The sequence below is a fragment of the Pleurodeles waltl genome, chromosome 4_1, assembly GCF_031143425.1.
Source record: "Pleurodeles waltl isolate 20211129_DDA chromosome 4_1, aPleWal1.hap1.20221129, whole genome shotgun sequence".
Taxonomy (NCBI): Eukaryota; Metazoa; Chordata; class Amphibia; order Caudata; family Salamandridae; genus Pleurodeles; species Pleurodeles waltl.
In genome coordinates, this window is record NC_090442.1 from 211,111,328 (window position 1) to 211,138,668 (window position 27,341).

Genomic DNA, 27,341 nt, shown 5'->3' on the forward strand with positions numbered 1-27,341 from the left:
AGCCTCTGGATGGTATAATGAAGATTTTCTATGATTAATTCCCCTATTCTTTAAGAACTATTCCATCTCTCTAGGAATACATTGTACCCCTTTATCTGTTAATATTGACTCAGGCAAACCTTCTCTGGTAAATAATTGTGTTAAGAATTCAATTACTTTTTTAGCCGTCACCTCATTTACTACTTTTACTTACGGCCACCTGGAGTACAAGTCTACTAGTCCAATGATAAATTTTTTCAAACCACTGCCTTCCAATGGTCCGAATATGTCTAACTACACCTCAGACGACACCCTTTGGGTAATTCTCACACACCAATGGGCTGCTCTCTTATTTTACAGATTTCATCACTGATTTTACACTCAATACAATCTCTCACAACCTTTTTTGTTTCTTTGTCCATAGCTGGCAATCAATAGTCTGCTCGCAAGCGTTCCCTGGATCTTGTAAGCCCTTGATGCCCCTCATGTGCTACACTTATCAAACATTGCATAAGATTTTCAGGAAGAATCATCCTCGTACCCCTGTACACAAATCCATCATAATATGACAACTCCTCTCTCACATTCCAATAAGGTTTGATTTCACATCTGTTTCTTTTCTTCTGAACCTTTCTCCAGTGTATCCATCACTTCTAGTAACACTCTATCCTGCTTCAGTTCCTCTTTGCTCACTATTCCATCATATACAGTACAAACATTCTCATCTTCTACATTTTCTTCCACCATTATATCCACCATCTTAGACAAACAATCCGAGACTACATTACTTTTCCCTGGAACATAGTGTATTGTGAACTCATGCTCCTGTAGCACCACAACCCATTTTGCTAATCTTACTGAGACATTGTTAATGGATTTTTTAAGAAGACTTCCCTTAGCGGTATATGATCTGTCCTTATTATGAATTTTTCCCCACACAAAAAACATTGAAATTTCCTCACAGCTCAAAATGTGACAAGAGCTTCCCGCTCTTCAATAGAATATATATAGTCTGCCAATCTCAATGACCGGGACACAAACATAATAGTTCTTTCCACTCCCTCATAACTTTGAATGATTGTTGCACCTAATCCTTTACTACTAGCGCCTGTACGAATGATGTTCTCCCGATTAGGACAGTAACTTTTCAAACAGTGAACCTTCTCTAAATTTTTTTTAACCTCGATAATTCCTCTTCACAATCCTTGCTCCACTGAAACATCACTTTTTTTTTTTTTTTTTAAGCAATCCACAAAGCCTGTGTCAGGAATAAGGCCATGCGCGGTCCAGGTCCTGCCCGAAACTCCGCTGCGCGGCTCTGCGGCGCTTTATGCCCACCACTTGTCATCTCCTCTTGTTCCAAAGTTGGCCATCTGCGTCGTCTGCCCTGTGGCAAAGCTCATAGAGCTGCAGGTTGAGGACATTGGTGGACAAGTTGCACTTATCAGTGCTATTCCATGAAGGGACTACAATTCCCATGTTTTTAGAGGCAGCAGCCATCTTGGGGTGTGGCAGACCTATAAAGCCCAGCCACACCCAAGCACGTTGCTCACTATTTTGAAGACTTCGAAGCAGTCAGACCTCATGGGGGTTCCTCTGAAGAAGAGCAGATTTCCTGCATGGCAGATGGACGGCAAATCAGAGTATCTTTGTTTCCATGGTGAATTCAGATACGAGTAGGCCGTACTCGGAGCGGTAAGGTCTAGATGAGCCAAATCTTGAAGGGAGTTGTACTTCCAAAAGGTAAAGCGCCCCTTAGCACAACGAGCAAAGCGTTTTCAGTTTTCAGAGTAAAGCCGCCTTAGCGTGACGATTAAAGCGCTTCAGAGCACAGAAGTAAAGCGCCTCTTAGTACAACGATTAAAGCGCTTCAGTCCACATGAGGAAAGCAGCCTTGGCACGGTAATTAAAGTGCTTCAGTCCACATGAGGAAAGCGATCTTGGCACGGTAATTAAAATCGCTTCAGTCCACATGAGTAAAGCGCCCTTGGCACAACAATCAAAGCGCGTCAGTCCACATGAGTAAAGCGTCCTTGGCACGTTAATTAAATCGCTTCAGTCCACATGAGGAAAGCGGTCTTAGCATGGTAATTAAAGCGCTTCAGTCCATATGAGTAAAGCGCCCTTGGCACAACAATCAAAGCGCTTCCGTCCACATGAGTAAAGCGCCCCTTGGCACAACTTTCAAAGCGCTTCAGCCCACATGAGTAAAGCGCCCTTGGCACAGCAATCAAAGCGCTCCAGTCCACATAAGGAAAGCGCCCTTGGCGCAGCAATCAAAGCGCTCCAATCCACATGCATAAAAAGCCCTTGGCACAACGATCAAAGTGATCCAGGCCACATGAGTAAGGCGCCCCTTAGCATAACAAGCGTAGCGCTTCAGATGAAACAAATGAAATTTGGCATGAGGAACAAAGCGCTTCAAGTTCAATGAGTAAAAACTTTCCAGCCTTATAGTTGTGAATGTGAAAGTATTTTTGGAGATAAATTATAGTTTTCATTGTTTTTTTGGAAAGCATAATACGTGAAAAGCATATTTAATTCTTTGAGATTTTCTAGGGCATGATCAAAGGTTTATGTTATGAATGCATAGATGTTACAGGATTGATCAGAGTATGATCATGGTCCAAAGCTCTTGCCATCTCTTGGTTCTGAGGTCGGAGTTTGTTCTTGTTCCATGATTCAAAGAAGGGGTCTTGCCCTCACTTCAAATGGGGTCTCTATCTGATATCACAGAGACTCATTTAGTAAAGAGTCTATTGATGAGTTATACTGCTATGAATGAGTAAGTGCATATTTGTTCTAACCTTTTCTTTTCAGATCTCTCTCCCTTCTGATCCCTACACTAATTCCCTTCCCCCCAGACTGGCTTCATTATAACTCTGTGCTATAATAGCTTTCTGAGTTGGTGACGCCGGGAGGTGGGCCTTTTGTTCAGCAACATGCAGATCCTGAGGAAAGGACACTGTGACAGCCTGTACGTTTTTACAGCAAACCTCTGCACAAACCTGCTATAGAATTTCGCTAAACCCAAAAATGAAGCCAATTCTTCCTTGTTTTGTGGTGCTGTCACCCTCATTATACTTTGCACCAATTCTTTCTTTGGTTTCAAACCATCCTCAGTCAATGTATGACCAAGAAAATCCAATTGATTTTTATGGAATTTACATTTTCCCCACTTTCAGCATCAAGCCCATTTCACTTAATTTTCTAAACACTGCATGCAGCCTTACATCATGTTCTTCATGGTTGTCTCCAAAAATGTAAATGTTATCTTGATGTACTCCAGTGAGTCCTGACAATGCACTCTCCATGGCCATTTGAAAAACTGAGGCTGCTGATACAAGGCCAAAAGGCATTCTCTTGAAACAATAAGTACCATTTAATGCAACTAAAGCTGTTAGGTCCATGGAATCTTCATGCAATTTATCCTGATGTATGACGAAACAAGATCTAAAGTAGAAAAACATTTAACATTCTCTAACATGCTCACTATGTTGTGCACACTCGGAATTGGAAATCTATCAACTATAACTGCCTTAATAAAATTTCTCAGATCTACACAAACACATATCTCCATTTTCTTTCTTAGCTATTACCACTGGAAACAACCATTCAGTCCGCTCAACTTTCTCAATAACACCATTTTCTTCAAGTTTAGTTAGTTCTTTAACTACATCTCTAATATCATACAGGACCTTTCTCACCTGACATACAACAGTCCTAGAATCTTCTTTCAATTTAATCTTGTGAACATAGCCCTTCAGACAGCTTAAACTTCTTTCAAACACTTACAGAAATTCTTTACACTATCCACTCACCGCCATTTCCTTACCATCACCCATAAACACATCACTCTTTGCTTTAATTCCCTCACCACTTTTCATGGTGATACTACTTCTTTAATTTTTCCACATTTCCACTATGTTTACTTCAAAATCGTATTTTATCCGAATGGAAGAATGAACATTGGGATCCAATATCGCACCTAAATCCTGTTGAGTAAACCAGGTTATACCTCCATCACATTTAGCGGCCACATATTTTTCCTACTGCAATTTTCCCGGAATGCTCTAGTACACCTTGAAAATACCCCACCAATTTTATAGGCTCACCACCATATCCAATAGGCCTTATGTCAGGTTTAAACATTTGTACTTTACAAATTATTCCATTTAGAAACAGATCTTTAGGAATTACGGTAAGTTTTGCACCCAAATCAAATATCATCCAAAACCTTCTGAACCTCCACATTCACATCATGAGGCCCTTCTCCACCGCTGTTACTAATCTGCAAAATTACTTCTTCTCCCTCTTCACATTCATCAATCCCTTCACATCCTCCTGCTATTTCATTCACATTCCCTCGTCCATTATTACTTCTGCAGCATTTGCTCATGTGTCCCTTCTTTAAGCATTTTTTACATGTTACTTTCCATGCAGGACATCTCTTATCATTTGCCATGTGTCCGACAGCTCCAAATCGAAAACATCTTCCTCTGAATTGTTTGTTTTTACCTTGCTCAAATCCTTTAATCTTTCTATCATTTGTTTCTTCTTAATTAATTACTGAAACCGTTACTGTACTTTTACCTGAAACATGTTTTTTAAATCTTTTTTCCACACACACACAGCTATGTTATAGTCTATTGGCTAGAATAACCATTTCACAAGGAGGGGGATCATCCTGTGTCCACAACTCCTCCCTGACTTTGTCATAATTGCACACCAAAATAAATTGATTACGCAGACGTTCATCTAGGGCCTCTCCAAATTTGCAAGAGGATGTTAACTTTCTCAGTGCAGTAATGTACTCCTCTACCGTTTCCCCTTTTTCTTGCATGCATTTGCCAAAATGAAAACGCTCAAGTATGGAGGACACTAAGTAAATAATCAGAATCCGATTTCTTTACACAAATTTCAAACTCATTCAACCCTCTCAATTCTCCTTCAGGTACGTCTTGCAAATGATCATACACTTCCTGACCTTCTGCTCCCAAATAATGTAGTAGTAGCAGTGAGGAATTTCTTTCAGCATCAATACTAGTACCACACACCCTTATATCACTAAAAAATACACTTTTCCATTTTTCCGATCTTATAACAGGTTCTCCAGGGGAAGACAAAAAAAAATGGAGGTGGCGACACATTTTGCATTTTCAGAAATTGATAATACCACCACACTAAAAAAATATGCACTTAAACAATATCAAATGAAATGTTAAAAAAACAAGGAGAGAATTTCAATAACTATTACTTAAATGTAAAATAAGTATACTACTTCAATAGACTAAATGGAAGCTGTCAAAACATATCAATCAAAATGCTAATCAACTATGAATCAACAGAAGTACATTACTTAAAATACAGAATATATCAGGTGTGCGAATCACCGTGAGCAACCTGCTCAAATTTATTTTGGAATGTAAGCCACTCACGATTAAATAACAAGGTGTGCTAATCACTGTAAAAGTAACCCGCATACATATATAATTAGTGTGTGCAAATAACCGTGAAAGTAACCCGCATACATATATAATTAGTGTGCGAATCACCAATACTGTTCACCATGACGTTCTTTAAAAGAGGGTGGTATACACATGAAGACCTTCTTTATCACACCATGAAGAAGAAAGCTGGTGTGCTAATCACTGTTTACCGTGGAGCTCCTTAAAAGATGCTGCTATGCTCATGAAGGGGTTCGCCAGCATGTTGTGATGAACTCAGCTGGAGTGCGAATCACCATTCCCCATAATCCTCTTTTTAAAGATAGTGGGATGCACGTAGAGACATCCCACGTCACTCGCCGTTCTGCGTGCAACAAAGGGTCACAGCAAGGGGCTCAAGGTGTGCCAAACCTTACACGTAACAGCTGATCTATGAGTAGGCAAGATTCAACAGTTGCGGAAGACTTGTGGTATTACACTGACCGTAAAGTAGCAGAAGGTGCTCATAGACCTTGACGATAAAAAATGAAATACTGCGAACTATGAAAGTAAGCAAATCTTACTCCGGTGATTGCACAGATTCAAGTGAAAGAGCAAAGCAAAAGGTCAAATACAGACAAAAGTAAGCCAGTGTACTCACACATAAGATAGTTATCGGTCAGTATGTTGTTTTCCTGCAATAAATGTCAAGTGAACCAAAATGAACACAAACTTAGGAAGAATGAATCCCGAAATTCACTGAACATGAGGAAAACAGAGCTGCGTTAAAGCCTGATATCCACAGGTTTTTCCTGCATTGTCAAAATGCAGTAGGTTCTGTAAATCCAACACAAGAAGGCAAAGAAGGTTTTGCAGTAAACAGGTTTATTTATTCAAACAGGCTCTATCCACAGAAACACCTCTTTCCCTGGCAACTCCTTGGTTTTAATGTCATTATAACATTCCATACTCCTACACAAACACCACTAGAATTATCCTACCTCTACATTCCTTCAAGCGACCTAGAATACCACACTCCGGCCTTAGGAATGCTGGGAAAGTTAAGTGCAGCGTAGGGTACTCTTAATTTCTTTGACCCTCTTTACATATGGTCAGCACCTTGCAAACCGTCCTTGAGGGGAGCTGCTCCATCCTGAGGCCAAGACACTGGTAGAAACCTCAGGGTTGAGCAAAGCCCCGTAGAGCATGATTGAGCATTCCCTCTGGGAGCGTGAATATTTAATTAGATGCTCCAGCCGCATTCTTTTCCTTCTGCTGTGCGGCTACACTTTTTCTTTTCTTTTGAAGTTTCCTTGGTGGTGCCCGTCCCAACCTGTGCAGCTGGGTAGCCCACTGCCGGCTGCAGCGGCTGGTTCCCTGCCTGGCCAGCAGTCTCTTTTGCTGCTGGCAGCTCTCTTCTCCCGTTCCTACTTCTGTGGGCAGGTAGTTCTACTTGTTGTGGCCGCCTGCTCCCCCTAGACACTGGAGCAGGGCAGGCCCACCACATTTAGGTGCGCATGGCGGCGCTCCCCTTTGGATCCTTGGGGCCTGGAGCCATGGTCCCAGGCCCCTCCTTCTCTTCTTGGGGTATTGTGATGGCACTCCCCCTTCCTTGGCGGCATAGGGGGCCTGGCCTCTGCTCCTAGAATGGTGAAGGTGCAACACTGCACCCCCTGTTCTTCCTGTGGCGGGGCTCAGATATGAGGTCCTGGGCTCCCCAATGAAAACGCCAGTCCGGGGGTTGGGACCCCCAGGCCTCAGGAGCACTGAGGAGGGAGTCCCCATGCACGTCCCCTCGCAGGATTCCAACTATAAAAGATTCATTGCATCGATCCACAGGCTCTGGCCCACCCTGGGTGTTTTTCGAGCATTGGCAGAGGAGTTCCACGTGCTCTGTGGTATTGCTTGGATTGTGAAGGGTGTTGGAGTGTCAACGGTCAAATCCTCTCCCTTGCATATCTTGGGCACCATTGGGATGTTTTATGAAATCTTGGGTTCATTTTGCTCCAGGTGGGGAGACCCAGCCACCTGGAGCCATTTTCTTAGGTCTCTTAGCATATACTTTGCGGGGAGCTGGTTCCACTGACTCCCTGTGCCAGCCTTTATCCTCTGGTGCTTCTCTCCTCCTGGGTACAGAAATCCAGTTTTTCCCCCAACTAGTCCTTGAAGGGTGTAGGGGACCAGCTGCCCTTGTCGGGGAAGAGACCCACTGGTCTTGGGATCAACTGTTGTCAGGGTCCTTAATCCAGGTGGGTATCAGGGAGCTCCTCTTCCTCCCAGCTCCAGTTTCAGACTCCAACAAAAAGCACTCTCCCCCTTGTGCAAGACTACTGAAGTGGTGGTGGAAATTTCTAGAAGCCAGGCACCCATGGCTATTCTTAGGATGCCACAGCACCTATCCACCCCTGTCCCAACCCTCCTGCTCAGTATGCTGGGACAATTCAAGACTGCACCATCCAGGAGTCAGTGGTCACAGCTCCTCTAGGGGCCTCAGCTTTCTCTTTAGACCCACCACAATAACAAGAACACCATCCTTTGTTGACTCCAGATGTCTTGGCTCCCACCTTTGTTCAATGGGTTTGGCCTGTCCCTTCCCTGGTACAGTGTGACAGCTAATTAATAGATGCAGACCCATCCCCCCTTCCTTCTCAGGAGCTGAGAGAAGCACTAGTAATTGCTCCCTTTGTGTATGGAGGTCTTTGTTCCTGCTTCTGGAAAGCAATGTAATTAACTTGGCCCAGCAAAGCGACAAAAGGCTTGGGCTGTGATCCTGAGCTGAGCAAGAAAAATACGACGTTTCTGGATGACTCATAGGATGTAGAGGTAGCTCCTTCGGAACTTGAAGATTTGGTCTTGACCCACGTTTCAACCCATCTCCATCTATTGATGGTCTTTGTAGGCCAAAGAGAAGCTCAACTGTACTCTAAGGCAGATTTCCTCCTACGTGTATAACAAAGTGTCCCTGCAGAAAAAACAGCCTACCCCAGGTCAATATCTAATCCTGTACAGTCCCCTCTATGTCAGGCTACCTTTGCTCAGTTAGCAGATTGCACGCATCAGTAGTCTCACACGTGCAGATGTCACACGTGTGCACATATGTTCATGTGTATCCAGGCAAGTGCCCCCTACCCTTTCTGCGTCGAAACAGACTTATCTTAGAAGGCGGACACTTGCAGTAAACACACTTAGTCCATTTACTGTGCGTTTGCCACCAGTTGTGAGGCTCACCGACAATAAGAAGGCCAAATAAACAGGTGATGAAAGAGCAAACAATTCAGGCGGATCACATGTGCAGAACCCATTTCTTTATAACGCATTTGACTGATGTTCTAACTCGACAGTGGGGCAGGTAGTGCTTGATCCTGCCACCAACATCATGACTGTGCTGAGAACATTCTAAAGCTGCGGCATCCGGGAGTGATGGGGGGGCGGACAGTATGCTGGGGGTGAGTTCCACATCCTCTTTAGGAGCTGTGTCCATTGCCATGAAAAGGCTGGGAAGCTTCATGACCTTGGGGGCATAGCTGGTATTGCGGACGCAGCTGGAAGTCCCTAGCATAACTACAGAAAGAACAAAAGGAGGAATGCAGTTGGCTATCTTTAAATCGATCAAAAGTTGTATCGGCCTTATCGCAAAACAGGTGACAACAGTCAGTACGATTGTATGTCCCCCGAGAAGACAGTCGATCTCAGCTAGGCGTGGCAGCAATGGCCCTGCCCAGCAAGTATGTGGTGTCCAACCCACCTCAGACAGTGATTTTTGCTGCTTCCCCGCCATCAAGAGTGCCATGATTCAGTATGATTCAAGCCTCCTCCGAGACCATGGGCAGCATTTGCGCAACCATGTTCCACAGGGTGTGGGTCTACCAGCCGAAGAGGCAAGCGGTGTTTACCGACCACAGTGTTAGGCTGGTGGAAGAGAAAATTCTCTTCCAAAAGGTGCTCAGCCTCTTGGATTCCCTGTCCAGAGCGGTGGTAGGAAATGCCCTGGAAGGACATTTTGGAGGCTGAGACCTGTACTCTAATGCCCTCAGGGCTCAGGTACTGGGTAAGGAGCACCTGTGCAGGTCTTGGGCCAGATCCCTAGGAGGATGTCCATGATGGCTTCACTGAAAGGAAGCAAGGGTTTTGCAGAGGATAGCCCCAGTTGAAGCACCTCTGTCAAGACGTTGGTCTTGAGCTGGATGGAGGAGAGCTGCAGGTCGAGGACCTCAGCTGCCCTCCTCAGCAACATGGCAAATAATGCACCTTTCTCCATAGCAGATTCTGGAGGTGAGATCAGGCTAGAATCTGGAGACGTGTTCAATCCACTGGCATCTTCCAGCATCTCATACAAGTTGTCCTCACTGAAGGAGTGGGCCAGTTCATCACATGGGTCATGGAAATGGTAGCCATTGTCATTGCCATCCCCCAAAATCCAAATCTGCACTGTGTCTGTCAAGGGATGAAGTCAGCATGTCCATACAGTTGGCATGGTCCAATTGGTGTCAGGTGTTACCAAGGGGGAGTACATAGCCATATATCAGCGGCGGATAATAAACTGTGTAGAGAACAGCAGGAAAGGTTGCTGCAACAGGTCAGGGAACTGGAGCATATATATCATCATACTGGTGCTCCTAGAGTCTGGCGGCAAGTGGAATTGGACAGAAAACAACTTGCAGGCATGGATACTGACAAGGCCAAATAATCCTTATTGCACCTCAAACACTCCTTTTGCACTGGGTCAATAAATGCACGCAACTGCTGGCTAACAGACTGCGTGCCCAAAGACAGACCACAAGAGTGATATTCTTGGAATCAGACGGTGATGAGGACATTACTGATGATGGTCATATAGCTTCCAGATTCTGGGACGTCTACAAAGACTTGTACAAGGCCCAAACCCTACCTCTAGATAGTCCGGAATTCTATCTTCAGGATGCCCACATGACCTAGCTGACTGACGTACAAGCAAATGAGCTGGACTGACCCATTTAAATTGAGGAAGTGATTCCAGTAATAGCGAGGCAGCAGTTGCATAAATACCTAGGTTCAGATGGGTTCCCAACACTGTTTTATAAGACCTTTTGCACTACCCTGGTCCACTTTTAACAAGAATATTAAACTTGATAATGGGCCCCACCTGGGTACCACCTTCCATTAACGAAGCTTCTGTCATAGTGATCCCCAAGTCCGGGGAAAGACTAGAAACAGTGGGGGTCCTATAGACCCATTTCTCTTCTTCACGCAGATGCTAAGCTATTCAAGATCATCTTGGCTGCCCGTCTGATCCCGCTTATGCCAGGACTGATAGCTCCGGATCAGACAGGCTTTGCCCCTCACTAGCATTGTAGCGACAACACCAAGAGGGTCCTCTGTCTAACTGATAAGGCCCCTCACTGTAAACGGCACATTATGCTTTAGGCCATAGATGCTGAAAAGACTGTGTCCACTGGCCATACCTCGAGGTGGTACTTACCTGTTAGAATCCAGGAGTGAAAAAATGCTCCGAAACCCCGAGTAATTATGGCTCCGCAAAGGCAACAGTCCGGGTTAACAGCTAGACATCCACCCCATTCTCCATCTGCATGGGGACAAGACAAGGATGCCCCTTGTCACCTATATTGTTCCCATTTTATATGTGGAGCCCTTTGCTCAGAGAGTGCGTGACAACCCTACCATCACCGGGGGTCTGCTTCAGAGGGAAAGATCACACTATTGGTTGTTATGCAGATGATGCCATACTATACAACCCTCTTAGTGCCCTCCTGGCATTTTTAGCGGAGGTAGACCTATTTGGGGAAGTGGCAGGCTTCTGGATTAGAGTCCATAAGTCTCAAGCCCTGAACCTCACAGTCCCCGCCCCCCAACCTCCTCTCAAGTAGAAGCGAAACATTTGCTTAGATTTCCCATTCAATGGACTAAGACATCTATCCCATACGTAGGTATACAGCTTGCCATGACTCTAGCTGACACCGATGTCCTTAACTACAGAACCTCTCCAACAGATTAACAAAGACTTTACACAATGACATCTGTATTGTCTTTCTTGGCTTCTTGGGCGAATGGTGGTCATAAAAATGACTGCGCTCCTGTGCATTCTTTTTCTCTTTCAGACCCACCTGCTCGCCCCACCCACTGGGACGATCTGTAAGTTACAAGTGGCTTTACATAGCTTTGTCTGGATGGACAGACATCAATGTATGAGCAGAGAAGAACAAGTTACTTACCTTTGTAACAAATTATCTGGTAGAGACATATTCTAGTTGCAGATTCCTTACCTTAGCATTTCCTCTAGGCGTCAGACTGGATCCAGAGATTTTCCTTCAAGCAGTACACTTGCGCGCCGTCAGGTGCCGTCGGTCAACGCCCCATCCATCGTTGTGGTCAGCCTAATGACACTGCGGTCGTATACAGGCGCCAGCCCGGTGTGCTGACGTCAGTTTCTTTTCACGACTTTCCATGCCTGAAGTGCGGAGCCATGAAGAACACAGACTAGTGCGCCAGAAATAGGACCCTGAAAGGGAAGTCTCTGTCCCTAGAAATCAATACACAGAGCAGGGCGGATGGGTGGGTTGGTAAGGAATCTGCAAATAGAATATGTCTCTACAAGATAATTTGTTACCAAAGGTAAGTAACTTGTTCATCTGATAGAGACTTCTAGTTGCAGATTCCTTACCTTAGAATAGATACCCAAGCAATACCATCCCCGAAGGTGGGTCTGCGCACCAAGATCATAATAGGAAGTCCTGCAGGACCGAACGGCTAACTCCAAGTGCTAACACAGTGGTTGCAGCTGTTGCTCTGGTGGAGTGAGCACACAAACTCTCAGGGGGTTGCTTCTTACTGAAAGAGTAGCACATTTTGATGCAGAGAACAACCCTAGAGAGATTGTCCATTTCTGCACCACCTTTCCTTTCTTCACACCCACATAACCAATAAAGAGTTGATCATCCATCCGGAAGTCTTTGGTACGACTGAGGTAGAACGCCAACGCTCCAGATGGTGGGGTCTCTCCTTTTCATGAGAAGGGCGTGGGGGTGAGTAAACAGTAGGCAAGGTGATAGATTGGCCTACATGAAAGGATGTGACCACCTTAGGGAGGAAAGAGGCTCTGGTACGAAGCACCACTGTCAGAATGGACAGAGTGAAAGAGTGGCTTTGAAGAAAGAGCTTGCAGCTCACTCACTCTGCGTGCTGAGGTGATGGCAATAAGAAAGACTGTCTTTAAAGTGAGAATCCGCAGAGGACAATTGTGAAGGGGCTCAAAAGGAGTGCAAATAAGGTAAGTGAGTACCAGGTTCAAGTCCCACAGGGGCATTATGAACAGGGTAGCTGGAAACACGTGGGTAAGACCCGTGAGAAAACTGTCAATAGTGGGAGATTTAAACAAGGAGGGTTGATCTGGTAGTCAGAGAAAGGCAGAAATGACAGACAGGTAACCTTTAAAGGTGCCCAAAGCAGAGCCCTGCTGGGCAAGAGAGAGTACATACAAAAGAACCTCAGACAAAGGTGCAGAAAGGGGGTCAACAGACTTGTTGGTACACCATGCCACAACTTTGTTCCAAGCACAGTCATGTAACATTTTGGTGGAGGGGGGCCTGGCTGCCAAGATAACACTGCAGATTTCAGGCAGAATGTTGAAAGATGTCAACTGCTGCCACTCAAACTCCACACAAGGAGGCAGAGACTGGTCAGGTTGGGGTGGAGAAACGTCTGCTGCTGCAACAGAAGATCCACCCAAAGACGCAGTTTGAGTGGAGGCTCATGGCTGTGCTCAGCAGCCCGGGATACCATACTCTTTGTGCCCAGTCCGGAGCCACAATGATTACTTGGTCCCAGTCTCTTGATCTTCTTGAAGGCAGAAGTGGTATTGGCCGTAAGGCGTTTAGGAGTCCTGAGTTCCACTTGAGACAAAAAGCGTTGCCGAGCGAATGCCGCCTTGGAAACTCCAGCGCGCAAAACAGCTGACATCGCACATTCACTGCTGAGGCGAACAGATCTAACCAAGGCTCTCCCCACTGCTGAAAGAGACCTTGCTCCACCTCTGAAGGAAGACGCCATTCATGATCGACCATGCATAGACGGCTGAGTTAGTCTGCTCTAGCGTTCAGAAAGCCCGCCAGATGTTGAACCACCAGGGATATGCCCGACATTCCAGCCATGTCCAGAGGCGTATAACCTCCTGACAAAGGGTCCACGACCCCACCCCTGCTTGTTGCAGTACCTCAAGGCGGTAGTGTTGTCTGTGGACACCTACACCAATTTCCCTTTAAGCGAGGAAAGGAATGCTTTTAATGCAAGCCTGATCACTCTGAGCTTCAGAAAATTGATGTAGAGCCTGGACTCCTGGAGACCAGACCCCTCTGACCTCCGCCTCCCCCATTTTGCTACCCCATGCCAGGAGTGACGCATCTGTCACTACTGTCAGATCTGGTTGGGGAATGGAGTGGGATCTGCCTTTGACCCAATCGTTGTTCAAAAGCCACTGCAGATCTTGCACAGTTCCCTCTGAGATCTTCATCATGTTGCAAATATTCCCCCAGTGCTGCCCCCACTGGAACTTCAGGTCCCACTGCAGAGCCCACATATGCCATCTGGCATGTGTGACTAGCAGGATGCAGGAGACCATGAGGCCCAGCAGCCTCAAAGTCATTCTCACCAGAGCCTAGGACACAGGCTGAAACATCAGTATCATACCCTGAATATCCTGGACTCACAGCTCGGGAGGATAGGCCCGAAACTGCACTGTGTCCAGAACAGCTCTGATGAAAGGGAGCATCTGAGAAGGAGTCAGGTGTGACTTCAGCACGTTTATAAGTGAACCCCAGTGAATGCAGCAGGTTTGCCATAGTCTGGAGGTGGGAGATGACAGCCTGGGGCAAGCCCGCCTTCAACAGCCAGTTGTTGAGGAAAGGGGAAGACTGAAACCCCTAGCCTGCGCAGATGAACTGTAACCACCGCCACCACTTTCGTGAACACCCAATGCTGGTAAGGCCAAAGGGGAGCATGGTAAACTGAAAGTGCTCGTGACCTACCACAAACCACAAGTGACATCTGTGGGCAGGCAGGACAGGAATGAGGAAGTAGGCGTCCTGCAAGTCCAACGCTACCATCTAGTCTCCAAGGCAGATAGGACCTGACCCAGAGTGAGCATTTTGAACTTCTCCTTTCTGAGAAAGAGATTGAGAGTCCAGAGGTCTAGGATAGGGCGAAGGCCCTTGTCCTTCTTGGGCACCAGAAAGTAGCAGGATTAACAACCATGACCTACTTTTGGCACAGAGACCCTCTCTATGGCTCCCTTGGCCAAGAGAGCCTTAACTTCCTCACAGCGAAGTACCAAATGATCCTTTCATTCGATCGTAGGATGGTGGCATGGTAATCTTGAAAGGGTAGGAGTAGCTCCTTCGGACAATTTGCAAAACCCACCTGTCCGTCGTGATGGATTCTCAATGGGGCAGGTGACGGCGAATCCAACTGGTCAGGGATGGAGCGACTGACTAGGAAAGTTTGGAGGCTGAAGCCGGGACGGTGGTGGACTGGACTGACTGCTGAATCCCTGACCCAGGGGCACATTGGGTCCTGCCTCTAAGCAGAGGCTGGGCAGCATGCACGGCACGGTGGCTTAAGGAAAATGGACGCGGTTAGGTGCCCCTTCAATAGCCACGAAAAGGGGAAAAAGCAGACTGAGGGGGGCGAAGGGCAGCTATGAGGCCAAAGGACCAAGCTTGAGACTTTTTTTTTTTTTTACGGACTTTTTTTTAATTGAGTTTATATATTCAGAACCAAACAACATAAAACAGTGCATAGCATATGAGACCCCTCAGATATCTTTCTTTCTTTAAAATTACTTGCAGAGACAGAAATATATAGCAACACTAGCTGATCCAGCAGAGCCTCCCATCAGCCCCCAACACATATAATGAAACCAATTCATATACAACCTATGCATACCAGAGTTTCAATATAAACATAGTTGGTTGTCAACATCATTGTATTTGTAAGTGAACCCCTTTAGTTAATCATCAGTGTCAGTACTCATCCCAGAACTTGACTCATCAGTGGCAGTGACGCTCTCCATTAAGCGTCCTCGTGCTATCAAATTGGTAGGTACACCCTCATCCCTACGCACCATTTGCATATGTTCCTCTGCCACTCCCCACTCCAGGATATCCCGCATCCAGTATTCAACTGATGGGCTCCTAGAGCTCATCCAGCCGATGGTCACCCTACACTTAGCTAGCACTAGAGCCAATTGTGTCCATTTGTATGGGATTTTCCACCCTCTGGGATGCACCACCACCCCCAGCAAACATGTCAATGGTGTCAATGCTATATCCAGTTCCTTGGCCTCCACAACTTTTACGACCACCTCCTGCCAGAACTGCTGCACCTCCCTACAGGACCAAGCCAGGTGTAGGAAGGATGCATTTACCTCACCACATCGGGGACACCCGGCTCCCCTAGTTGGATCAATCTTGTTAAGATGAGAAGGTGTGACATAAGTATGATGCACAAAATTAAAATGTAGGAGCTTAAATCTATTACTGCATGAAACCGTGCGCACTAGCGACAAGGCCCTGACCTAATCAGCGTCCTCCACTGGTTCCATCAACTCCCACTCTCAGCCTCGATGCGCCACGTAGATTGCACCAGTCATGTCCTCCCGAAGGGCCCTATAAAATATGATGATTAAGTGTCTCCCATACCCCCAATTTATCAGCCCATTCAACACCTTGGAGGACAGCAAGGCAGCAAGAAATTCACGCCAGATCTCCTGTGCAACACTTCCATCCTAACATATTGCAGAAATTGTCCTGGACCCAAGCCAAATGCATTCTGTGCCTCCTGAAAAGATATAAACACCTCATCTGGGAATAAATCCCCCGCAAAGAGACATCCCCTCGCTTTCCAGCTGTCCATGGACATTTAACTATCAATATCACGGAAGGGAGCAAGGTCCCACACCTTAAGTTCCCTATCAAATGGGGCACGACGAAGCACTTTCTCACCGACATCTACCCAGATCCAGGCAGTGTTGTGAGTCAGGTAAGAAACAGTTGTCTCCAACCGTCCACCTTTCATCAGAATGTGCGCTACCGTATCAGTGCCCAGCATGCCCTCAAAAAGTCACTTTTCCCAGCTATCCGACTCAGTCAGCCACTTCTCAGCATGCTGCAAGTGCGCAGCATAGTAAGATAGCCTAATATTAGGGATAGCCACCCCCCGTCTTCCAGATCCCTTTGCAGTGTGGACAGGGATACTCTACTGCGGCATCCAGCCCAAACCGTGTGAACAACCGAAGGGACAACGGAAACAACAGATTTTGTACCAGGTATAGACAGCGCAGAAGAAAGACCATCTTCGCAATAGCTGCTCTTCCCATCAGAGAGAGTGGCAGCCTATTCCAAAACAAAACCAGGCGCTCCAGGCCTGACACCACTCTTTCCACATTACATGTCTCATGTGCTTCTGCAGTATGGGTAACCCATATGCCCAAATACCTAAAACTCTCCAACCCCCAACCGAGACCCACCACCAGTAAATCATTCTGCTGTCTACCACAAAGCACACCCAGCGGGAATAGGAGCGACTTATGCGTATTCACCCGGAGTCCCGACATGGCCCCAAACTCCCATAACAGCTACAACAACAAAAGAACTGATGCACCTGGCGATCGAAGGTACACCAGCGCATCGTTAGCATATAAAGAAATGATGTGAGTGGAAAGTCCCACCTGAATTCCCCAAGGGGCCAGCTCCCCAAGTAACAACACTGCCAACGGCTCCACTGTTAGGGCAAAGAGGACACCCCTGTCTGGTTCCCTGCCGCCCACCCACGATTGTGAAAGCACCCCTCCCACCCTGACTCGTACTATGGGTTCAGTATAGAGCAAGCGAACTCAAGCACAGAATTTGGGGCCAAGACCCTTTCCAAGCAGTACTGCCATAAGGTAGCTCCATTCCACAGTATCAAAGACCTTTTTTAAGTCCAACGACGCCAATGCCAATTCTTACGCAACATCCATGGTTTCATGCAGAACATGCGCCAAACAATGTAAGTTAAAGGTCGTACTACGAGCAGGTATAAATCCACATTGATCTTTGTGAACCAACCACCTAACACTCCTCGCAGTCTAGTAGCTAATATCTTACAAAGGATCTTGACATCATTATTCAACATTGTGAGTGGTCGGTAGGAAGAGGGGTCGCTTGAATCACCCTCAGGCTTGAGCATGAGACGCACAATTCCTTACCGCAGCGACTCTGGCAAAATGCCACGTACACAGCCTTCCTCAAACACTGCCAATAATTTCTCTCGCAGGAGGAAGGAGTGTCTGAAAGTTCAACAGGAAACCCATTCTCCCCCGGGGTCTTGAATTTAGACAATGAATTACCCCACCTCCACACCCACCTCCTCCGTGGTAATCTCACTATCCAAGTCTCTGCTACTCTTGGGGTCCAACTGTGGTAGCTGCAAAAACTCCTGCAGAAACTCATCTGATACCAGAGGGCCAGTCTGTGACACGGTTTGCAAATGCTGTGCCAGCACACTTAACATATCTCTATGGTTGGTGAACAGGACACCCGCAGCGTTCCGAATATGCAAGATATGGAGCGATTCCACCTCACACTTTAGGATCCATGTCTGCAACCTGCCGGATTTATCCCACTCCCTGTGTAGCTGCTGTCAATATGATCTAAGTGTTAGCCTGTCCAGTGTCTCCCAACTCCTGCTTACATTCCTGTGCAAGCAAAGCTTCTCTATTTGTGCCTCCCTCAGGTGTTCATCCACTAGTCCCCTTCCAGTTCTTGAGATCTTGTCCCAACTGTCTACGAACACCACAGGTGGTGCCAATATACACTCCTCTCAGAATGGATTTGATTGCCTCCCACTCAGTCAATCTGGTTGCCATGGTACCCCAATTTATATCCATATAATTTGTTATCGCAGCTGCCATTGTCTCAAGACACGCAGAGTCTGTAAGTAAGTCAGAAGACATGCGCCAGCTATGTGTCCCCCAGCCAACTGATCCCGATCCCAGCTGCATCAGTACCTGGGCATGATCAGATAAATACTTCCCCAAGTGTGTTACGCCCAACACTTGGCACAATCCAAGTCGCCCAGTAGAAATCGGTCCAAGTGGCTTTACGTGTTGGGCGTCTTTGAATGACGTGTATTCCTTACTCTCCTTGTGCAACCCCCTCCATCCATCCCATAACCATAGATTATGCATGACTGCAGTAAGAGAGCTTTTCATCAAAGGCTTAGTGCCCTGTTTGGAAGGATGACTGTCTTTCTCACCATCCAATATACAATTGTAGTCTCCAGCCCATACAATGGGGGAACCCACACCAGCCTCCAGCACCCCAGCTACATTGTTGTTAAAGGAGTGATCATCTGCGTTGGATGCATAAGTATTCTTAGGGGCACACCATCCAATGCCGCTCCTCAACATCAGCCTCGCTATAAATATGCTTAAATGGAACCCCTGGAGCCACCCGTATCACCACTCCCCTGGCAAAAGAGGAAAATGACGCAGAGAACAACTGACCCCGCCATTTCTTAGCAAGCTTCTGAGACTCCTCCTCCATCATATGTGTTACCTGTAAACAGGCTATTTGCCGCCACAGAAAGGAATGCACTCTATACCGCATGGTATAGTCTTTCAGCCCTATGACGTTCCAGGTCAGTATATTTACCTATCTAACCATAATGATACTGTGTACTCCCCACCAGCTGCCAACCTCTCCCCACCTCCCGGCCCCTTCAAGATTGAGAGAAGCAGCCTTACTTCCTTCCCCATGTCTCACAAACAAGTTTGCACTGCAGATATAATCATTGAACATATACAAACATGCACATACCAAATTAATCCCAACCCCCCCTTCACACCCTGGATAAACAGTAAAACAAACAAATCAAAGAATACTGTAGATCCATATGTGTATATGTTGCCAGGACAAACAGCCTAGGACCCCAAAACCCCATTCACTAAATCCAACCAAAACAGTGGAGGAAGCCCCCCCACCCCGTATTGTAAATGTACTGTGCCTTTATCACTAATACATCATACACCAGAGAAAGGCAGTACGTCCTTCCGCCATAGGATACCTCAAGGGCGGCCATAGCTTATCCAGATCAATTACAAAACCCTCCTTCTCTTACTAAATGGGCAAAAGGAATCCACTATAACATGTTCTACATAGGAAAACGTTGGACTGCAGTTCTCTTAAAAAGGATAAGGTTAACTGGCATCTGACACCAACTCCGCTCCCAGGTCAGGTGTCTGGGTAGGACCATCGGTCTCAGGAGACAGGCCGGGGGAAACCACTGCCATTGTGCCATCCTGTCCAATTTCAGTTTTGTTATGGTCACTTCCCCTATGCCTCAGTCAGTTGTCTATCCGACCCTCGTTACGTTTTCTCCAGTTGGAGCCACCAAAGCCACCCATTTGGTCCGACAACAGAGTGGGCCCGACTCATCCCACTCGGAGGAGCTTTGTCTCACATTTCCAGCCATCTTCAGACCTCCTCCAGGTGATCAAAAATGAGGGATCTGCCCCCTGAAATGACCTTCAAACACACCAGATACAATAATATATAACGTACATTCATGGCACGAAGCTTGGCCTTCACCCCCATAAATTCCTTCCTCGACGTCTGCACCTTGTTTGTGTAATCTGGATAAATGGAGATTCAATGTTTTTCAAAAACAGCATTGCCAGTTTCCCGGGCCACCCTCAGAATACAGTCTCAATCCCTGTAATTCAGAATGTGAACAATAACAGCCTGCGGAGGAGCACCAGGCAGAGGAGGCACAACCAGCACACTGTGTGCACGCTCCATCATGAACATGCCGGAAACAGGTTGCAGCACACCTCTGATCCAGCATTCCAAAAAAGACTACCACACCGGAGCCCTCCGTACGCTCTGGGAACCCAAGAAGGCATACATTGTTACGTCCTGATCTACCCTCAGAATCCTCCAGCCTTGCCTCCAAAGCTCCCGATTTAGGGGTGACCTGTGCCATCTGTTTTCTGAGTGTCGACCTCTGTCTGTAACTCCGCGATGGACCCCTTCGCCACCCTGACCTTATCAGATACCTTCCAGAGAAGGTTCACCTCCATAGCCACTCTCTCTATTTTTTCTTCAAGGGCAACCCTTGAGCCCTGAATTGCTGCAAGATGTTCAGCACAGGATGGCTCCTCCACGGATACAGGCATGATCGGGTTGTCGCCGACCAGCCTGCCGCGTCTGGCGCTGTGGCAGAGGAGCGGAAGTTGTGTATTGCTCCGTAGAGATTCCCTGCAAGGGAGCCGCCTGCCTGTGCCACCCCATCTTGGCACACACCAGCGGAAGAAGGGTGATTGAGAATCCACCCACCCCTACCGTGCCCCGTTCACTGCACCAAGCTCAAGGGTATCTCACAGCGCTTCTCCTCACGGTCAAGGCAGAGCCAGGGTCAGTGCCCATACAGACGTCAACAGTGTGAAGGAGAGTAGCACCCACAGCCAATTCCGATGAGGATGCCAAAGATACAGGATATCACAATGCTCCCCTCAACTCCTACAATACAATGGATCTGTGCGCCATCATAGTGTCCGGCCCACATCCCGCTCACCAGGGTACCACAGTTCACGATCATAAGATGTCAGATAAACATTACCAGCGCCTCTGCCATCCTCATAGACAGGATTAGTCCAGTTAGGGGCCACCAATGTCCGCCCGGTCTCCAGGAATATGTACACCACTGCTGGTCTGTCTTTCAACAACCACCCATTTACTCCAGCCCGGCCTGTCCTTCACAACGAGTCGCAGCACTCTCTCCACCACCTTGCAGAGCTGCAATCTGCCCCTCAGGGCCACACCACAGCAGGCCCGAAGCCACGGACATCCAACGAGCACGACCGCCAGCCCAGGCTCCTCCTCTGTCTGCAGTCAATGAGCCTTGCCGGGCTGCAGAACCAACCTCCGCCGCAAGGCCCTGCACGTGGGCCTCGAACCTTCTCAATGAGAGGGCCCACCAGGAAGAGAGGGCGTGAGAGCAGGGCCCTCCCACACCAGGGCCCTATGGTCCGCGTCTGGGTCTCCACGCGGGCCCAATCTGCAGCATGCCTCCCATACCTCCAGACTGGGGAACTCCTGGCTCCCACCTCGCTACCATGAGATCACAAAGGCGTCACCCCTCAGCTTGGGGAACACCATATCCTTCTGCAGCTCCCACAGAGGCAGATCGGCCGAGCAAGGCTGCATCACCGCTTCTCCAGGGCCCGCTGAGCGCCACACAGTCCGGGCCAGAACTCCACTCACCCCTGGGCTGCTTGGTCCCTAGCTCCCCGATCGGGGAAGTCAAGCTGTTGCCGGGGTCGGGACTTCAATCCCCATCTCAGAGGTTCCCCAGAGACAGCAGGCATGGCAGGACAATGCAGGATCAGGCCGGGGCGGCGAGGAGATTCCTAGAAGCGCGTCCCGCTGGCAATCTTGCTTGGCCACGCCCCCTAGCCCAGGACTCCTTAAAGTGCTTGAGTGCAGAGTCCGCTTTGTCTCCGAAGGGACAGGTGCCATCAAAGGGCATGTCCATAAGCGATTGCTAGACATCCTCCGAATAGCCAGACATCCTCAAGCAAGCGTAGTGCCTCAAGGCCACCGCTGCTGCAACCTATCTGCCTAGTGAGTCGGTCGTGTCCAGCCCACAACGTATCGTGAACTTGGCTGCATCTCTCCCGTCAGCAACGAGTTGGGAGAGAACAGCCCGGGCCTCCACCGGGACCTGTGGCAGCACCTGCGTGACCATATCCCATAAAGTATGCAGTGTTCATGGACGGCAACACCAGACTGGAGGAAGAGACCAACTTCTTCCCAATTTGGTCCAGTCGTTTTAGGGTATTGGGTCAGGAATTTATGGTCTTTAGACTCAGGCCTATGGCAGCAGGAGTATTGTCCTGTTGACAGGAGCTCCTGTAAGGGGGTTTAGACCACATCCCCAGCAGGACATTAGTGAGAGCTTCATTAAAGGATAAAAGGAGTTCTGACGTTGAAGCCCCAGGCTGAAGAACCTAAGTTAGGAGGATAGTCCTGACAGCCACAGAAGACAGCTCGAGGCCCAGGACCTCAGACGCTCTTCCACTCACCATGGAATAGGAGGCTTCCTCCTCCATAGCAATGGTAGGGGGAGAAAGCATGCCAGCGTCAGGAGAGATGTCTAGACCACTGGCTTCTCCCAATTCCTGAGTCCAGTCCATTTCAAGATCTTCTATCTGGAATTCTATAGGGTACTGCGACACCTCCACAATATCACCATACCAGTGTCCATAAGCATAAGGGTCATGATCCAACCTGGGGAACAAAGGCTCTGTAGAAGACTGAATCGGAATAGAGTGACGTTGGTCTGGCTTGGAGTCAGGAATGAGTATGGGGTTGATGACAATCGTGGGCCCGCCCATGTCAGAAGCACCAACATTTTTAACGCACCAGGGAAGAATACGATGGCACGACCGGAGTCAGTATGTATCCAACAATGGACCCGGAGGTGCCCTCCGGAGCATAGACCGAAGCCGGCGGCACAGAACCTAAGGGGTCCCCCTCCAACCCTACTGGGCCTGAAGGCATCATAGGAGGATCGGTCTATCCAAAAATTAGGTGCATGGCCTTGTAAAACTCCAAGATGGGCAGGGGTGGCTCTGGCTCCCGGAAACTCTGGGAGGCGTGTAGCAGACCCAGAAGCAGGCTCTGAAAACAGAGTCCTAGAGCGTCGACACTCCCCCCGCGTCGCATCGCCCGAGTGATGGTATGAAGTTGAATAACGTTTGTTCTTCTTTGACTTCTTGTGACCCGGATGTCTCGAAGACTTGGAGTGTGACAAAGACGAGTGGTGGCGGCTCCGCAAGCGGCCTTGTGACCTTCCTTTCAAATGAGACCTGGAGCGACATGTAGCCTAGCATCGGGCCGCCATGAGCTGCCCCCTCCAAGCCTTCGGGTTCATGGCTCAGGACTCGGAGCACAACTTCAGGTCATGGTCACACTCCAGGCACCACAAGCCCACGAGTTGCAGATCCATCACCAACATCATGCGGTCACCAACATCACGGCTTGAAATCTGTCTTATGGGATGACATCTCAACACATCAAGAGAGTCAAAACTTCGACAAAATGGTTGAAAAGTCAGTCAAAAAGGTACTGAGTGTAGCTCTTCTCCGGATCTGCGCATAGGCTGGCATGGTAAGAAAAGAACTGACGTCAGCGTGCTGGGGTGGCGACTATATACAACCGCGACATCATCACAGTGACCATGACGCCAACAATGGATGCGGAGTCAACCGACAACACCTGACAGCACGCAAGGTTACTGCTCGAAGAAAAATCTCTGGATCCAGTCTGACGCCTGGGGGAAATTCTAAGGTAAGGAATCTGCAACTAGAAGTCTCTACCAGATTTGAGTTACAGACCGCCTGCTGAGGAGGGACTGGGGCAACCTAATCTTCAATACTTTCATCAGCCAGCGCAGCTCCACTACATAGTGGAGTGACCAAGAGCGGAATCAGAGAAACACTAGTTGTTCATGGGCCGCGCAAATGCAGGAATACATTTGTGGAGGGTATCATTCCTGAGACTGCCACAACGTGCTTGAGGCTTACATTCCTCTCCGGTCACGAGTTCACTGCTAAAGGTATGGGACTCAGTAGCTGTTCGTAGGGGTCTTTCTCGGTTCACTTCTCCGATAATGCCCTTAGTAGGCAAATGCAGATTTCTCCCCAGGCCTTGACCACAAGGCATTTCACCTGTGGCAGAAGGCTGGCTGTTGGTCCGTAGGCCATTTATTTAATAAAGAAGGCTTTATTCTGTTTGACTAACTGAGGAGGGACTATGCTCTACTGAAAACAGAAAAACTGCGGTACCTGCAGGTTAGACATGGTTCATGCATTCCACCATCCGAGCTAGAGCATGCCAACCCCTGACATCATATGACAAGAGGTTAGTCACTAAAATAGATGACAAACACCTGGTGACTGAATTGTATAGCATCTTCATTCACGCTTCTCCACTGCCCAAAACCCCAGGTCAAAAACGTTGGGAACTCTAAATTGGCTGACAGCTTTCCCTGAAGGAATGGAATGAGGTGTTCTACAGGGCTCGCCACACAGTGTGCAACACCGCTAGTATGGAGACAGCCACTAAGATCACTACATATTGGTATCTGACACACTCTCGACTACATAAAGTGAACTCTAGATGCAGCTTAGAATGCTGGCGACACTGCAGGTCACCAGGGACTCGACTCTATATACTTTGGGACTGCCTAAACTAGCACAATTCTAGGACGAGGTCCTCATAGACATATATAAAGACTTAGATATGCAAATACCACGATTCCTGGCCTATACTAAACCTCTCTAATGCGCTTACTTTTCCACACAGGTCCTGTAAGGGCCACCAATTTGGCCTGGCTTTGGGGGCAGCCCACCAGACCATCCTCACACACTGGGGTACAGTTAACATTCCAACTCATTTAGCCTGGTTCCATCGCCTATGGCACGTCCTGAGGATGGAGCAGCTAACTTTGGTCTTGATGGCTCACGGTGATTCGTATGGGGAACTCTGGAGACTATACATTTCACTTCTATACAAAGAGTTCAGGGGCTTGACGTGCCCTAAATATCTGCGAGCACTCAGTTTGACTGACACATCCTCATTGGATACTGCTACACCAGTATCTAACACTACGCACACTACCTAGGTGGCACACCACTTAAATACTATGTGAGTACCCCGGGAGGGTATAGGGGTTGGGGGGAGTTGAAATGTTGTTGGACTTGTTCTCATACTATTATTTGCAAGCACAGTGAGGCCAACTGCTGTTGACTAAAGGCACCCTATGATGCAGTGACAATAAAAACAAATCTGAACCATAAAGTAATACTACTATCGGAAAAGATATATGCAAGGAGTTCAGTTATAGGTTACTTTTTGGGAGTCAGAGTTCAGGCTGCCTCAGAAAACTGAGATCCAATCTTGTGTTTTCACTCCATAATGCCAACTGGTAAATGGAAAAGGCTCTTCTTCTCACAAAATTAGCATTACAGCTTAAGGTCCCATCTCCCAGCACATGGTGCTGATTTTATGACCAGCACCACCCTTTGAACTGAAGGCTGGTGATCCATGCTCCATTGCACTTTTCTTACTAGTGTTAGTTACATCTTGATGCAGGGGCATTTTCCTTGGTGTTTTCATTCAATACAAATGTTTTAAAAAACAAATTACCTCAACTGGGGGAAAAAACTCCTTTACCACAAATGGACAAACCACATTAAAAAACAGATTTAGAGTTCTAAGACTGCTCATTTGATTATAGTGAAGGTAACAGAACAAGGTTTACACTTGATAGGAACAACAGACCCCATGGTTCTATATTCCAATTTAGGTTTGAGGTTTTCTACATGATGGTGAGAAGTTGTGTTAAAGAGCTATACACATAAAATAAGCATCTGTCACTTTACTAAATCCTAGATTTTTCAATTACAAAAGCTGGGAAAACCCACACAAATGCCTTTGACCATGATGCAGGTTAGGGAGCAGTGATGTAAAGCTTACCTTTCGAATGGCTGCAAACGCGGGTCCAAAGGCAGTTTTGATCTGTGTACTACCCCTAATCCACTCCGGTAGCTTTCTATAGATGGCAGGGCGCGCATATCTGTTATCCAATAGCAAAACGCTTGCATAGTCACCTCGATGGCGAATGGCTCGACCTGTTAAGAAAGCATTAAAAGCAAAAAGTCAGATAGAGGAAGGAATATTCTCATGCTGAGCAACAAGACTCTTTGAATCATGTTGCTCTGCACAGATTTCTTTATCTGTACCCAAGCAGGGTAATGCTAATTTCCGAATTCAACTTTTATAATACCATTAATTAATCCTTATGTTTGCTGCTGAAGAGTCAGGTACAAGCTTTTGACACAAATATTCGAGACAATTATTGCTGTGGTGTTTACCAACTGAGATTTGTAATCATAAGTGCAAACTCAATGAAACCATCCAACCTCCAAGTCTGATTATCAACAAAGGAAAACGGCATTATACCTATTGACTGATTCACGGCTTTCATGCACAGGTTTTCAATTAGGACTCTTCCAGGTGATTGGCCATCTGTTTTGGGCTAAAAACATAAACAATAGATAATAAAATTAGAGCAGAGCAAAGATGCAAACAGAAGTGCTGACTACTTGTCAGCCAGTGTAACAAAATCGTTCTTTAATACCTGAATGGCTTTATTTACTAAGTATAGTTCCCAATAGTGGACAGTTCCCTGGAACGTTTTTAAAGGTCATCCCCCCCCCTCACACCATTCCAATCTCCAGTGGTATGGCCATCTTTCCTGTATAAACTGCCTACGGTGTATCGGTTTTCCTGCTTGGGGTGTACAGCGAATTATTTTCACCATAGATTATCCTCCAGCAGCATTGAAGGCTTCCAATAATTTCCCTGTTATTTTAAAACTCCTTTGGTAATGGCAAGTTATTTCCATGTATGGTATGTCCTCACATTCTTCCAGGACATACCATTACACATAACTCTGCTATACATGCAAGCAGAAAGATGGGATGGCGTGAGACAAGTGATAGGTTTGCAGGACATCATTAATGCAGTGCATTTGACATCTTACTATACTGTGGGAGTTGCATTTATTGGTTCTTTCCATTTAAGTAATCGGATTGTTAGGCTTGATATTCATTTGTAAAACAGGCAGCCAAGAACTGGAAACCTGATGCCCCCAAGACAAGTAGTGAGGTTACGACTGTAAAATGGAATCAGAAGGATGGGTGACAAGAAACAATCTACTGTGGATACATATTTATGCACACAGGCCAGTGCCACCAAAGGCATTTATTCTTAAACATGGAAATAGTGAAAAGCAATATCTGCATTGGGATATTGGCTATTGCTTTCTAGAGGCAGTGCA

General features: G+C 47.1%; 1 protein-coding gene across 2 annotated transcripts in view; it reads right to left on the bottom strand.

The window, feature by feature from the left end:
* Positions 1-27,341, bottom strand: part of DDX11 (DEAD/H-box helicase 11) — a 593,235-nt gene that overhangs the window by 38,929 nt on the left and 526,965 nt on the right. For both annotated transcript variants that reach the window (XM_069228147.1, XM_069228146.1), the window contains 2 exons: positions 26,462-26,537; positions 25,976-26,130 (listed from right to left, as the gene is read on the bottom strand). In XM_069228147.1, the coding sequence (XP_069084248.1) occupies positions 25,976-26,130; positions 26,462-26,537 (231 nt within the window). The remainder of the gene's footprint in view (positions 1-25,975; positions 26,131-26,461; positions 26,538-27,341) is intronic.